The following is a 15259-nucleotide window of genomic DNA, read 5'->3' on the forward strand; positions in this document are numbered from 1 at the left end:
TCCTATTTTCAGGTCCAGGCTGGGACAACTTGTCACCTGTGACAACAGCTTCTAAACATTCTGGTGATAATGGCTTGGAAGTGGGACTGGAGCACAAAATGAAAATCCCTCAGATTGTTTGCTTTGGCTGCAATGCAGAATTTGCTTAGTAAGGAGCCCCAAGGGAGAACAGAGAAGAAGCTAGAGCACAGAAAGGAGTCAATACAGCATGCAGACAGAGCTAATGGATAAGACAAGAGAGAGAAAAAATACATTTGTTATTATTGTGTGTTTGATAAAATACAATCACAGGAGAGCCATAGAAAATGCTTAGGTTATACAGTCCAGTAAAGCACATAAAAACCCATTGGGCTAAATTCATCCCTGACATAACTGCTTTAACTTCAGTGGAGAAGTCAGAGATCTATTGTCTGGATAAGAGGTTATAGCATATTACCATTTGGTTTGCAGGTAGGAAAAGGGATTATTGTCCATAGTCTTTCAGATTGGGAAGACTTGTCAAAGGAGTAGCTCAGGGTTTGGTACATACTGAGACTGTTGTTATTCTTACTAATCTATCTGAACAAGATTGCCATGTAGGCAAATAGCCCAATGTGCTCCGGGGGGTATATTTTTTTAATTCAGTTATAGGAATGGGGAAGGGAAATTTTTATATTCTTGGAATATATTCTTGGAATATACAAAGTGTGTTTTCCAGTTCACAGCAATATCAGCATTTGTGCAACATTTTATGCTAATCAGACTTAATGTACTATGGTTTTTCTTCTTTAACAAAAAAAAAGTGGGAAAAGGAGGATTTTCCTAATTTGCGTCTATACATTTATCTCCTAAAAAGATCAAAATAGGATGGTTCTATGAACATAATATGACTGTGACTAAAGGCATTATCCTGCTCCCAGTGAAGTCACAGGCAAAACTCCCACCAACATCAATATGAGCAGGCATGGGCTAATACTAAGTACACAAGTACATTTCCAGTATTGTCAGAACAATATCTCTGATTCCCCAACAGATTCATTCCTATCTTGATAAGGAAAAGTGAGACAACCCTTTAAAAATAGAATCCATCATATTGAAATCTCTGGGTGACCTGCTGTTTGCACCATGAGTATAATAGATAGAACCTGAACTGAAGTCAACCATGACTCACTATTATGGTTAAAAATAATTTGCTACAGAACTTTCAGTCATTAGGCAAGTAACTAAGAGGAGAAGGAATTGAAAATGGTCAAATTCAAAACAAAATGGAGAAAAACAAAATGGTTCTAAAAGCTATAGACCATATATAAGAATGAAGTGAGCTTTTTCTGAGTAGGGAAACCAGGAGATAATGACTGGCGAGTACACCCTGGCATGTGAAGAGTGGTCTGTAAAATTCTCTCTGCTCTGAGAACTAATAGGCATTTCTGCTGCTTCACATGAGAGAGAGAGTGAAGACCGGAAATAGGACTGCCTGAGTGAAGAGCAGAGTGAAGATAGGAGCCTTTAACTAACGTTTCTTTTATTTTAATTTTTATACATTAATAGCAGGTGCAAAAAAGCAACTTATAATCACTATGCTGGAGTTCCTTCCAAAGTGCCAGATTCAGTCATTTATTTTGGACCAAATCCTAAGCAGATCCTTTCTAAAAGGCAGATGGCTTTCTGTTGGGAAGCAAGAACTTGATACTCGCTGAAGGCCAAATCTTGGACCCCACTGCATTTAATGGATTTTTGTCTGAGTAAAGACTACAGGATCTGCCCCTTAAGACTAAATCCTGCATTCCCAATTTGGTACTTATTCAGGTAAAACTTTGAGATCTATGAGAGTTTAGCCCAAATAAGAACTGATTACGGGCTTCAGAGTTTGACTCTTATTGCATCTAGTTCTCTGGCATCCCAACCTCTCCAAGCTCATCATCAGAAGCAAGCTCCACACAGACCAGGGCACACCAATACAAAGCATCACCAGACTCTGACCAAACAACAGATGGAAAAACTGCAGACATATCTCCACTGCTACAATGATCAACACCCCCCACCACACACCTTTCAAGATCCACGGTTACTACACATGCCTTTCGCAACACATGGTGTACCTCATCCAAGGTACTAAATGCCCCAATAGCAACTATGTAGGTGAAATCGGACAATCATTATGCTCTCAAATGAACTCACACAGGAAAAAGATAGAAGACAAAAACACTCTATTACCTGTGGGTGAACACTTTTCACTAAATGATCAGTCTCTACATATCTGATCTGCCAGGCCTCATCCTCAAAGGAAATCTGCACAACACTTTCAAAAGATGAGCCTGGGAGCTTAAATTCATAACTTTGCTAGATACTAAAATCATGGACATTGGAATTATGGAAGAGAGACACTGGACTTATGGTTTATTACAACAATCTATAACCCACTAACAAACCCCATCCCTCAGCTGCTTTCTTCCCTCCCCTCCCTTTCTTTCCTCCCTAAGATTGGAGTGGTGCTAATGGGCCACAACACTTTGAAATATGTGTTCACCACTTATGCTAAACAATCTGTTCCACATTGTATTTATCTGTGACACTCTGATTGAGTTTCCCGGACCTGAAGAAGAGCTCCCTGTAAACTCGAAAGCTCGTCTCTCTCAACAAGAGAAGTTGGTCCAATAAAAGATATTAACTCTCCCACCTAGTCTCTCTCAAATCCTGGGACGGACACAATTACAATAAACCTTTTATCAGCACATTCCTGTCATTTTAGAAGCTTATTACCCTTTTTTGGGGGTGGGGGTTGTGTGCTTTTTTTTATCAGGGGGCTAACTGGAAGTTAACTGGTTTGAGAGCTTAAATAATAGACTTTGTAACTAAATTTTGGCTATGAAAGATGGAAACCTGATTTTTATGATACTTGCATTTTATAAAAAGTCAACTGTAGGGACATGTCACTGTGAGCAAATCCTGAAAGATGATTTTGGTGAGACTCAGGGAAATGTCACAGGAGAGTTTTGGCAAAGGAGGGGTTGAAAGAAAAGGGTATTCACACTTCTTTTACATTTTTTATACTTCTGTTTTTTCTTGTTCCCTTTCCTCATTTTTTCTGCATCTTTCAAGCTTTTTGTCCCTTTCCTTTTCCCTCCCTTACCTTCACCATCCCACATTTCTCTCTGTCTCTGCCACACATATTCATTCTGCAATGGAAAACCTTATCTCTGGCAAGTCTTAATTTTCTTTAGTTCTTTATATTTGCAACCGTAATATTTTAATGTGGTGTTTATGAGAGACGGCATTTACTGTATATGCCGAGATTTACATTACTATTTGTTTATCATTACCCAATTATATAGCCCTATCATGCAAACATCTGGCTAAGAGAGAAATCTTTTGTCTGGTTTTGCTATAAGGTCAATTAACTATGCTGTCTAGTAGGCCGTTAACCTGCTCCCAAGGTAAAGGAGTTTGGGTGATGACGCAGAAGAAACAGATCCTTAACTTCCTTTTTCTTTGCTCCATGGTAATAGACTTCCAGTTGTCTGAAGAACAGACAGGAGGTGGGGTTAATTTTACATGAGAGACTACCAGGAGTTCTTGGGGTCTGAGATTGCTGGAGAGCAGTAGGCTCTTACAATGCCCTCAATTACACCTGTATAATTCTTCTGTGATGTAGCTACAATGCAGATTCAATGCATGAACTAGTCTTACAAACCAAGAGGTTATTAAATAGTTTTTCCCACTAGTGGCCCAATCACTAATTGTGTTTGGATAATATTTTGTTATTTCTTTTTTGGATTGCTAAATATGCACTGGAAATTCAGATCAAACAATTCTAATGTATGTGTACTTTTAGCTCTCCTGCTGGGTAAATCTTTTCTTAGTAAGATAGAAGATTATAACCCTTTTAAGAGGAACTAATCTTGCTGTTTCCCTTGACTGACATTTGCACCGGTATTTGGGGGCTAGGGAAAGGTGTATGTGGAAATGTTGGGGGGACATTAAGGAACGTGATGCCTCCCAGCACCTCTTGAACAATGGTGGAGAGGGAGTCACAGTTCTTGTTCTCAGGGAAGCACAAGCTCTGCTTCCTCCTACTGCCGCCAGGATGCAAAGTATCCCAACTGGAATGGGGCACAATAGGAGTGCCCTGTCATTGGGAGCAGCCTGCACAGTCCTTCTATGCGCTGGGGACCTTCACCTTGCACACTCTGTCTATATATAAAATTTCCCCACTGAAGTTCACCAGAAACCCACAGGAATTCCAAATATGTTTTTTCTTAAAGTAAAGCAACACTGTACTTAGTACTAATTGCTTAGGAGAGGAACACAGCTATTTACATAAAACAATATATATCCACTTATCAGCTATGATAGGAAATAATTGACAAAAAGAACAGAAGATAAAGGCGGGTGTTTAAGTGATAACTTTTATCTTTCAGTTCCCTTTATTTGAAACAGAACACCGATAAACTACCAATCACTTGTCTTGAAACACTTTGAATATTAAGTCTAAAACACATAATAAATATTTGTAATTATGACCATGGAAACTGACAGAACTTGCATACTAAAATGTGGTTCATATTCCAATGAATATATTAGTATCCTGTATGTCTGTCTTAAACGATAAAAGAACAAAAAGGGAGCACAATATGCTTGCTCTCAAGATGGAACTGGTCAGACAGAGCCCATCTATAGACTATCACTAGACAGCCACTGCCTAGTCAGTCTGGCCAATTCATTGATTACAAACCTTTTTGGTTTTTGTGATCTTCACCCGGTAGCTCTGCAGACAGACATTTTTCCTTTGGTGTTGTTTTGTTTTGAGAGGTTGCAGGTGATCCTCTATTGTTTTTCCCTGCCTGGTTTTGAGAAATGCTACCGCAGAAAAGCCTGTAACTATGCACATCAATTTGTTTACTGGACAGCTGTGGAGTGCTAGGAGTTCTGTTACTCTTCTCTCTATTTGCAGGATGTGGCTGTACTTGCACCCTATTGAGTACCAGGTTCTGCATTCCCTTCCGCAGTTCTGCTTCTTTCCTCTTATTTTCTTCTTCACGTTTCCTATAATTAAAGTCAATATTATAAATGTTAACAAAGACCAAATATTACAGCATGTTTCTGAAAATGATTCCATCATCAGTGGAAACTTGACATAAATCACAGTATGAGCTTGATAGTCTAGGTTTTTCATGCTTTTATTTTCAGCACTGCCCACTAAAGGAACAGGTGCATATGGTGCTGAAACATTTCTGCTTGACAAAATGTAACAACTGAATTTGGGCAGTAGCTGAATTAAGGTAAATTGATAGAAGTCAGGTTTAAGTCCATCTCACAGAGGTTTGAACCATTTTAATGAAATAGATTTTGCACCTTTATTTAAACCACTGGAACTTTTTATAAAGTCAAGGTCCCAAAAATAGAAACCACAATCAGAATTAAACCTCCCTTTTTGTTTTAGTTTTATTGAAAAAACCTTGATGTTTACTTGTTTAAAAGTTCTCTTATGAATTATTTACTAAAAAAAATACACTAACATAAGGACAAGTCTACATGTGCAAAGAAATAGTTGTAATACAAATTAAAATATCTGTATAAAATGAAGAAATAATCTGAAAACAAGTAACACTTAGAAACAATGCAAATGAATGCATGGAACATTCTACTTTACTTTTTTAACTTTTTGTGTTAATTGTTAACATTAACATATACAAACTTTCAATACAGATAATAAATCTTATTCATAACCTGTATTGTTACCTTTAAAAGACTGATTTGTGTTTGGTCAATCTCTTATTATCTGTATATTTATTTTGTTCAAATTCTAAAAATGGTAACCATATATTATAAAAACTACTCGATCCTGATATAAAGCTGTCTGATTTTTTCTCCCCGTTGAAGCAATTTCCCATACTTTATTTCTTCATGCCGCCAATGCTATTATTAGAACTATTACTTATTCTGCTGTAGTGTCGAGAGGTCCCAGCCAGGATAAGGCCCCATTGTGCTCAGAACTGTACAAACACATCAGGCAACATGATTCCTACTGCAAAAGGTTGAAAATCTAATGTAAAAAAAGGCACAAAGTGAGTGCAACAAACAATAGGAAGGAATGGGGGGAGGGGAGAGGAACAGTCACATGGTTATGTAGGCCATAAACAAGCAAATGTGCATAGCTTGATTATTCCAGTTCGGTTCAAAGGCTTTTTCTCTTTTATTAAATAATTAATAAATTGAATGAGCTATTGCCAGTTGCTGTACAATCTACCCATCATTAGTTGGCCAATTTCTTGTTGCAGCAGAAGTGGCTCTTGAGGAGGAATTTAGAGGTGGAGATGGTCATCTTCAGCTCAGGTTCAGGGAGGGCATTCTGCATGTAGGTGGCATAATGGAAGAGAGAGCAGATCATTGTGGGAGAAGCAGCTGGGTGTTTAAGGCTGGCAGAGCGGAGAGGGAAGGGAACACCATGATTAGACAACATTTTTCAGAAGTAATTCTAACATTTTGCTTCTCTGTTGTCTTTCTTGTCTATTTAAGTGGGAAGCTCCTCGGGACAGGAACCGTCTCTCATACTCGGTGTATGCGCAATGACTAACACAATGGGCCCCAATATTGACTGAATAACAATGTGGTGCCCATAGTCCCAAAATAATAAATAGAAGAGTGGAAGGAAAGGTGAGGACAAAAAGCTTGATTTAGAGACAGTATGAAATGCGGTGCCAGAGTTGAGATTCAAAGAGGGGTTGACAATCAGAGCAACAGACAAGGAGTAAGATCCGAGTAGCTGTGTTTTGAATTAATCCTGAAGCAGTGCTTCAAATTAGTCATGTTTGTAGATCAAATCATGTAGCCTTCTTTTGCAAAAATTGATATATCTTATACAAATGCAAAATATTTCAAACCAGAGTTGTGAATTCGAAAGTTGTGTACACTTATTTTACCCATAAAATAATATATTTGATTTTAAAAATGGAGTCTTTGAAAATAAACATTGAATAGGTATGAAAGATGATTCTGGCCAAGATTAAAAATAAATACAAGTGGAATTGCACCACTTTTAAACTCTGAAGGTTTTTCCTCAGAACTGGAATAAATCCCATAATCTGTGGCAACATTATCGTGCACTTGTTTTTATAAATAGAAAACTAAGCTGAGGTTATAAAATAAAGTGACAATTCTTCCTATAAAAATGGACAGGTGGTAAATGTCAGATCACATAGCCCTCTGATATTTTAATTTGTTTCCAATGCTGTAACATGGTTTGTGGACTGTTGACACATTAGCTCACAGCACGGCATATGACAGGTTAGTTATGCAGCATGTCATCATCAGTTCCTGTGATTCATATCAATGCCAGTACGTGTCATTTCAGTGTGATCTGTCAGGGAGAAGCCTTAACTTTATCTGTCACTGCTATCTTAGCATGTATGTTCTGCAGAAGAAGCTGATTGAACCCGGGTGCCTGAAATACTGTTAATGGATCTACAAACTGCACTCCTGGCAGGTTGAGGTACTTCAGCATTCCCTCCGGCATTGATAACAGTGGCTGGTTTCAAATAATAATATTGGCATTGCACAAATAGACAATGTGTGGGTGTCTGTCTCATGTACAGTATAGATCTCACTGCCGTTACTCTGCCATTTGATCTGATAAATTAGACCTTACTATTCACGGAACAGTTTTTTTCCTTTCTTCCGGAGAAGCAAACAGCCTACTACTTGAATCCACAATTCAGTCCATAAAAGAAATGACACAGGCAATATACAATCAACCCACGAGTAGCCTGAACCTTGTCACTCTGAATTCAAGTCTATCTGTTGACTAGCAGAACAACACAAAAGATTGTAACTGCAACACTAGGCTAATTAAAAAGTTTTAAAATGAACACTTGACTGAGAAGAAATAAATGATAGTTTTTCTTCCTGTAGAGGTACTTTATGTCAGTTTTACCTCAGAATTATGTGGCACTGTGCCGATCTCACTCTCCCTCACTCTCCAATCAGGAGAGTTTACCTTGTGATTTATTTTATTTATTTTGAGATTAAATTCAGTTTATTTTACACTGCGCCAAAATCTTCAATTGGAATGTGCTGTCGAATTTTGTATTGAAAATCCATTATTACCTTGTAGAAGTTGTTGAGGAGAAGCTGGTTGTTTTGACTGCTGAATAGGAGACAGTTGGGTCTTTTGGCGCCCACAAAGGCACAGAAGGTAGTTTGAGGTTTTTGACAAACAAGAGTAAATTCAGGCTTTGTTATTCAGTAAAAGATGCTTCTCCTCCTCCTTTACAGGGAGGAGAGGTGGTGATTTTAAATTTTGGAGATGGCAGGTGTAGAATTCCTCATTCCCCAGACCTCAACAGTAATAAGTTACCTCTCTGAGCCCTGCCCTGGCATCTGCCACTACATCCAACAACAGATAAGTATATTAGCTGGATATTTATGCTAATTAATGCATCAGAAGTGAAATACTTAATAACATTTCCATTTAAGCTGTCCCTGTTATGTTTCATTGTTAACAACCCATTGAGATGAATGGGCAGTTCACATCTCTCAAAGCTGTTGTTTCAGAATGTCTGCAGACTCCAGAGGACAGTAAATTTATACTTAGTTCATATATTTGCAAGCAAAAGGGATGTAAAACAAAGAATGGATTCTGGAACAAAATGAAGTAGCAAATTCTAAAAGATGGATTATTGTTTACTCTATCTTGTTCCCTTAAATGTAGAGAGGTCTCCCTACAATAAGGAAGGACAGCTGGAAGAAAATGCAATTTTCAGTTTCAGTTCATGTGCAAAACATTAGAGAGTCATTCACTACGTTCTTATTCTCACAGAGACATTATATCAAATACTGTTGTCAATTTTTATTAATCTGAAATAAAATTCTTCTAGGCTAAAAGATATATGTTTTTGCTCTTTGGATGTCAGGTGATATTTAACATTTATTTGGATAGAACTAAACCTTTCTGTTCCTCACCTCATCTGTTTGTTTCACATGTGTGTTAGGGGGCTTATTCCTTCACCCACTTACTTGCCTGGTCCTTCTTGCATGAACAAAGAGCAACGATACCCAAAGTCCAAAGGTGCAAAGAATTCGATGTTTATTGGGGTGAACTTCCAGCAAGCATGATTCCAGTTTCCTTCCTTAGTGTCCCCCTTCCCAGCTCTGACACCACAGAGCCTTACACCTGTGTTCCTGTTCCCATTCCACCCCCTTAGCCAAACATGATTCCAATTTCCCCACCCCGATTCCCTGTTCCCATTTCCCACACCCATCCACTTCCTGATTGGCTGCAGACTATATAGTAAAACTTGAATTCTGCTTAGCTATACCTTAACCAATCATTTTCCTGAAATTTAACTAACCAATCCTAACATATTGTAACATGATTATGTAACCAATTATATCCCACCACCTTAATTAGTTTACACCCAGCAAAATTAATTATACAGCAGACAGAAACAATCACAGAACCAGACAGAGATTATACAGACAAAGAATAGCAAAGTGGGAACTATAATGACAAAACAATACAGAAGTGAGAATTTCACATCCCAGCTATTGATAAGTGAGTTCTTGCCAGACAGGATGCTATCAAACTAAGTTTCCTTTTTCATTTTCTAGGCACTTCCCTGTCTCTGGAGGTGATAGGCATTATCAGGACAGGACTGTATTCCTAACAGCCCAATAGCACCTTCTTTCAATGTGACTAGTTTGGAACGTGAGGATGTGACCGGTCGCTTCCCAGCTTATGGCTGCCTCTGCTGCTTAGCCAAAGGCCTTAGCCTAAGCACAGGGCCTCAGACTGTCACAGTAAGAGAAAGACCTTACACCGGCAGACAATGATTTTGATTCTTTCTTTTATATCTCTATAACTAGCTAAGTGATAAGAATACATCTAAATTCTTAGAGTACAGGCCTTTACGGACAGGCCTGAATATCTATATCCTAACAATGTGGACCAAGTGAAAGGTCAAACAGTCTCTGCACAGATAATCTCCAAACAGATAATTTCCTGTACCATGACGGCATATGAAGTAGTTCAGGCCCCTCAAGGGGTACAAGCTCATTCCACCAGAGATCAGGCGACATCAACAGCATTTCTAAATGACATTCCTATATTGGACATTTGCCGGGCAGCCTCTTGGCCCTCTGTGCATACTTTTTCAAACCACTATGCCATTATAGCTGCATCCAAATCGGATGCAAACTTCGGGAAGGCAGTCCTGCAGTCCTTCTTTAAACAGACTCGGAGCCTCACCTCTTGCAAGTACGGCTTGTGAGTCAGCCACTTGGAATACACAGCTGCATCTACTCAAAGAAGAAAAAACAGTTACCTCTACCTGTAACTGTTGTTCTTCGAAATGTGGTACAGACCTGTCTTCCATGATCTGCCCTCTGTCCCCTCTGCATCAGAGTCTGTACTTCTGATGTTCGGAGCTAAGGAACTGAGGGGGTTGGGGCAGTGCTGTCCTTAAATGGCCAGGACAGGTGGGTACTGCTAGGCAAAACTCTCTAGCTCCAGTGCGCAGGGTGTGCACACACCTGCATGGAATTCACATCTGCACCAGAAGAACAACAGGTACAAGTAGGTGACCGTTTTCTACAGAGATTCCTAGAGATGGTTATATAACAGTTTTGCCACAAATATACATAGTAATGACAGTTTATGGCCTGATCTTACAACCCTTATGCAAGTGAGGAGTCCCAGTGAAGCCAATGGTACTACTTGTGTGGTAAGCACTATGTATCTTAAGGCTATTTCAGAGTTGCTATATTAAGAATTTGAATGCCTATGAGAAATGAAGCCCATGAAAAGAGTGAAGAAGAGACAAGAAGTCTTGTATTACTCTCTTTAAAACTAACCAGTTAAACTGACTATTGATGCCTCACAAAGAACAGTGGTTGCTGCTTTATTAAAGGATGGAACTCCAATTGCTTTTGCTTCCAGAACAATGATGAAAAGTGAAACAAAACTGCCCATAGAAGAAGAGAGATGCTTGCTGCACTATTTGGGTAAGAAAGGTTTTTAAGTATATGTTCATGGTAAACAATCTGAAATAGAAACTGAAAATAAATTTTTAGAAGCCATTTGTTACCAAGCCCTTGACTAATGTAATCACCCCGCCCCTCTGCCATACATACAAATTCAAAAACAGAGAATCCTGAGGTACCAGTTTATCCTAATGCAGGTGCTTGGTAAGACTTTTGTTACGGCAGATGCACTCTCTAGGGCACATTTATCTGAAGCTGACAGTAGGATGGCCTATAAGACTGTAAGTGCTCATGCTGACTGAAAACCTACCAGTCTCTACTGAGAACATTCAGGAGTTGATACAAGAAACACATGAGGATGTGATCAAAAGGATGATATTTGACGGATGACCAGAGACAGAGAGATGTCTCATCCCTAGTTCATCATTACTGGTCTGTTCAAAATGAGTCAACGTTTGCTGGTAATGTATTTTAAATGATTCCATGAAGCATGAGGAAAGAAACTGTGACGCTGCACTACATATGTTTTATGAAAATATGCTTATGAGTGTAAATAATGATGTAACTGGAATATGCTTTATGCAAAAGGTCACTTGTAAGGTAAAATTACAAAGCTTATAATCTACTGAGTGTGTTCATCCTATTTGTTTGTATGTATCATTCTTGTATCTGAAACTAGAAATATGAAGTATTACTCTGAGGTCCTACTGAAATTATGCAAAGTGTGGGCCATTAATGGTGGCTTAGGCTCCCACTGACTAGGACAATTGGTTGTGAATGGGTTTATTTACCTGCAAGCCTTCTTGTGTACCTGACCTGGGTAATGAAGAATGAGGTCTTACAGTGACACGTGACCATGACACATGATACTGGAATCCATCTTAAACCTGGTGCTTTTACATTTAGAAGGAGGGGTGGGGGACCCAGAGAGACAAAAGATTCCCACCTTGTGCCAAAGCTATAAAAGGGGGTGGAACAGAACAAAGGGGGCGCCAGTTATGAGAAAACGCCTAGTTACCACCTGAGCTGGAACTAACAGGGACTGTACCAGGGGAAAGGATTGGGCCCAGACTAAGAAGGAGTCTAGTCTGTGAAAGAAGCTTATTGGAACACCTCTGAGGGTGTGATTTAGCTGTATTCAGTTTCTTAAATGTATTAGGCTTAGACTTGTGTGTTTTATTTTATTTTGTTTGGTAATTTACTTTGTTCTGTCTGTTATTACTTGAAACCACTTAAATCCTATTTTTTATACTTAATAAAATCACTTTTCTTTATTAATTAACCCAGAATAAGTGATTAATACCTGGGGGAGCGAACAGCTGTGCATATCTCTCTATCAGTGCTATAGAGGGCAGACATTTATGAGTTTACCCTGTATAAGCTTTATACAGAGTAAAATGGATTTAATTGGGGTTTGAATCCCATTGGGAAATGGGTGTCTGGGTGCTGGAGACAGGAGTACTTGCTGAGCTGTTTTCAGTTAAGTCTGCAGCTTTGGTGGCGTGGTTCAGACCCTGTGTCTCTGTTGCAGCAGACTAGAGTGTCTGGATCAACAAGGCAGGGTTCTGGAGTCCCAAGCCACCAGAGAAAACCGGCTCAGAGGTAGTTGCAGCACATCAGGTGACAGTCCAAGGGGGTCTCTGTGACCGAACCTGTCACAGAGATGTTATGTTGCATTCATGAAGATAATCTAAGGAAGGAATTATACATGAGGAGAGTCACTGAAATTCTTTTCCAGTCTGGTCTGAAATGTCAAAAGGGTTTTGAAATGTTCAGAATGTCAAATACATTGATCACAACAGCCTAAGGAACCAAACCACCCCCTCACCCCCAGAACCTTTGCAGTGTCACGGAGAGACTTAAGTGATGGACACAAGCACCTAACTTCCTCCAACATCCTAGATGCCTCTCAATCAGGCGACAGGCCAAAACATGACATAGAGGCAGCCCGCCTGGGCCTGATGGATGGACTAATGATAGCCTTGCACAGGCACCACAATTCCATTTTCACATTTCCTTGAATCTTAGCAGCATTCGTCACTCTTGATCATGAAGGGCTACTTCGCCGCATAAAAGAAACTGACAGGAGTGGCTGAAACAGCACTACTTGATCCATTCATTTCCCCCAGACAGCTCACAAGGTGCTGTGATGAGTACATTACCAACAGGGCTAACACATGAGTTCCTGTATGTATTATCCCCGTCCTCTTCATCATACACAAAATGACTCAGAGGTAGCAAAACGCCATGGACTCTAGTGCTAACAGTATGCTCAAAACACTTATCTCTATGTCTCTTTCTCCTTTGCCATCACCTACATGTCTCAATGAGTGTAAGAAGAGCAGCTGGCTTGGACAGAATCTGAGGAATTCGAGAGTGATGGTGCTAAGAACAGGTGGGAAACTTACAACACAGACCTCACTCTCAGCTGAAGGTGTCTGAAAACTGATGCTCAAAACTTCAGGCCTTGTTGAATTCCTCATTGCTCCTAAAAGAAAAGGAGTACTAGTGGCACCTTAGAGACTAACCAATTTATTTGAGCTTTCATCGGATGCATCTGATGAAGTGAGCTGTAGCTCACGAAAGCTTATGCTCAAATAAATTGGTTAGTCTCTAAGGTGCCACTAGTACTCCTTTTCTTTTTACGAATACAGACTAACATGGCTGCTACTCTGAAACCTGTCATTGCTCCTAGAAACACTGATAGTATTAGTGCCTAGAAGTGTTTTTTTATATTTGGCTAGCCAGAACACAATGGCCTTTCCTCTCAGAAAAGGAATTCACCATTACTATCCACGTGTTTGTCACCTATAGGTTAGACTACTGCAACTCACTTTATCTGAGGATGAACATAACTGACAAAAGGAAGCTGATGCTACAGCAATACAGAGCAACACATATACTGACAGATACATCACACCAATACTCCTCGGGCTCTGTATCTAGTGTAAGTTTGAAGGCCTAATTCTGATTTGCAAGACACTTAACCACCTGGGTCCAAGATCCCACACAAAATATTTACCCATTTACAATCCTTCAAGACACCTACACTCCAAAAGGACATTACAGAAACACTAGCCCAGGATTAGATTCTTGGGGGAGGGACAAAGCATCTTCAGGGACAGGAATGCAGTTGTCGAGTATCTTATCAGAAGAGACCAAACTGAGTCCAATCCTGACCATAATGAGGTCCAACTGGATACCCCCTCTTTGATAACATCTTCTTCTCACAATGGCATTTTCCTAGGACTAAACCCACAACTGGACAGATCACAGAGGAGAATATAGATGGCAAGAATAAATCACAACCAAAATCAACCTCCTCCTTCCACAAGCACAGATAAAATACCATCCAAACACATACACTGGAAAAATGAGAGGTTGTGGAGTGCGAATGCCTAGTGCTCCAACTGCTGTATGGACCTTAGGGTATGTCTACAGTGCAGCTGGGAGTGAGCCTGAGAAGACAGACTTGTGCTAACAGGGCTCAAGCTAGCGTGCTAAAAACAGCAGTGTGGATGTTTTGGCTTGGGCAGCAGCTTGAGCTCTCAAGCCCACCTGACCCCCTGAGTCTGAGTTTGGGAGACTAACCTGAGTCTCCGCTGGAGCTGCAATATCCTCACTGCTACTTTCAATGTGCTAGCTCAAGTCTGTCTACTTGGGCTGGGAGGCTCACTCCCAGCTCCAGTGTGGACCGCCCTTAGGGACCACAGTGGCAGTTGTCTTAGAGTATGTTGACAGTGCAATTAAAACCCTGTGGCTGGCCCATGCCTGTTAGGATATAGATATTCAGGCCTGTTGGTAAAGGCCTGTACTCTAAGAATTTAGGTGTATTCTTATCACTTGGCTAGTTCTAGAAGTATAAAAGAAAGAATCAAAATCACTGTCTGGCAGAGTAAGGTCCTTCTCTTACTGTGACAGTCTGAGGCCCTGTGCTTAGGCTAAGGCCTTTGGCTAAGCAGCAGAGGCAGCCATAAGCTGGGAAGCGACCAGTCACATCCTCACGTTCCAAACTAGTCACATTGAAAGAAATTGCTATTTCCCACATTGCTATTGGGCTTTTAGGAATACAATCCTGTCCTGATAGTGCCTATCGCCTCCAGAGAAAGGGAAGTGCCTAGAAGATGTAAAAGGAAACTTAGTTTGATAGCATCCTGTCTGGCAAGAACTCACTTATCAATAGCTGGGATGTGAAATCCTCATTTCTGTATTGTTTTGTCATTATAGTTCCCACTTTGCTATTCTTTGTCTGTATAATCTCTGTCTGGTTCTGTGATTGTTCCTGTCTGCTGTATAATTAATT

General features: G+C 39.9%; 1 protein-coding gene across 3 annotated transcripts in view; it reads right to left on the bottom strand.

Annotated features, from left to right (window-relative positions):
* INVS (inversin) overlaps window positions 1-15259 on the bottom strand; it is a 215232-nt gene that overhangs the window by 22976 nt on the left and 176997 nt on the right. For all 3 annotated transcript variants that reach the window (XM_077810860.1, XM_077810858.1, XM_077810859.1), the window contains exon 13: window positions 4712-5022. In XM_077810860.1, the coding sequence (XP_077666986.1) occupies window positions 4712-5022 (311 nt within the window). The remainder of the gene's footprint in view (window positions 1-4711; window positions 5023-15259) is intronic.

This window comes from Eretmochelys imbricata, chromosome 2 (genome assembly GCF_965152235.1).
Source record: "Eretmochelys imbricata isolate rEreImb1 chromosome 2, rEreImb1.hap1, whole genome shotgun sequence".
NCBI lineage: Eukaryota > Metazoa > Chordata > Testudines > Cheloniidae > Eretmochelys > Eretmochelys imbricata.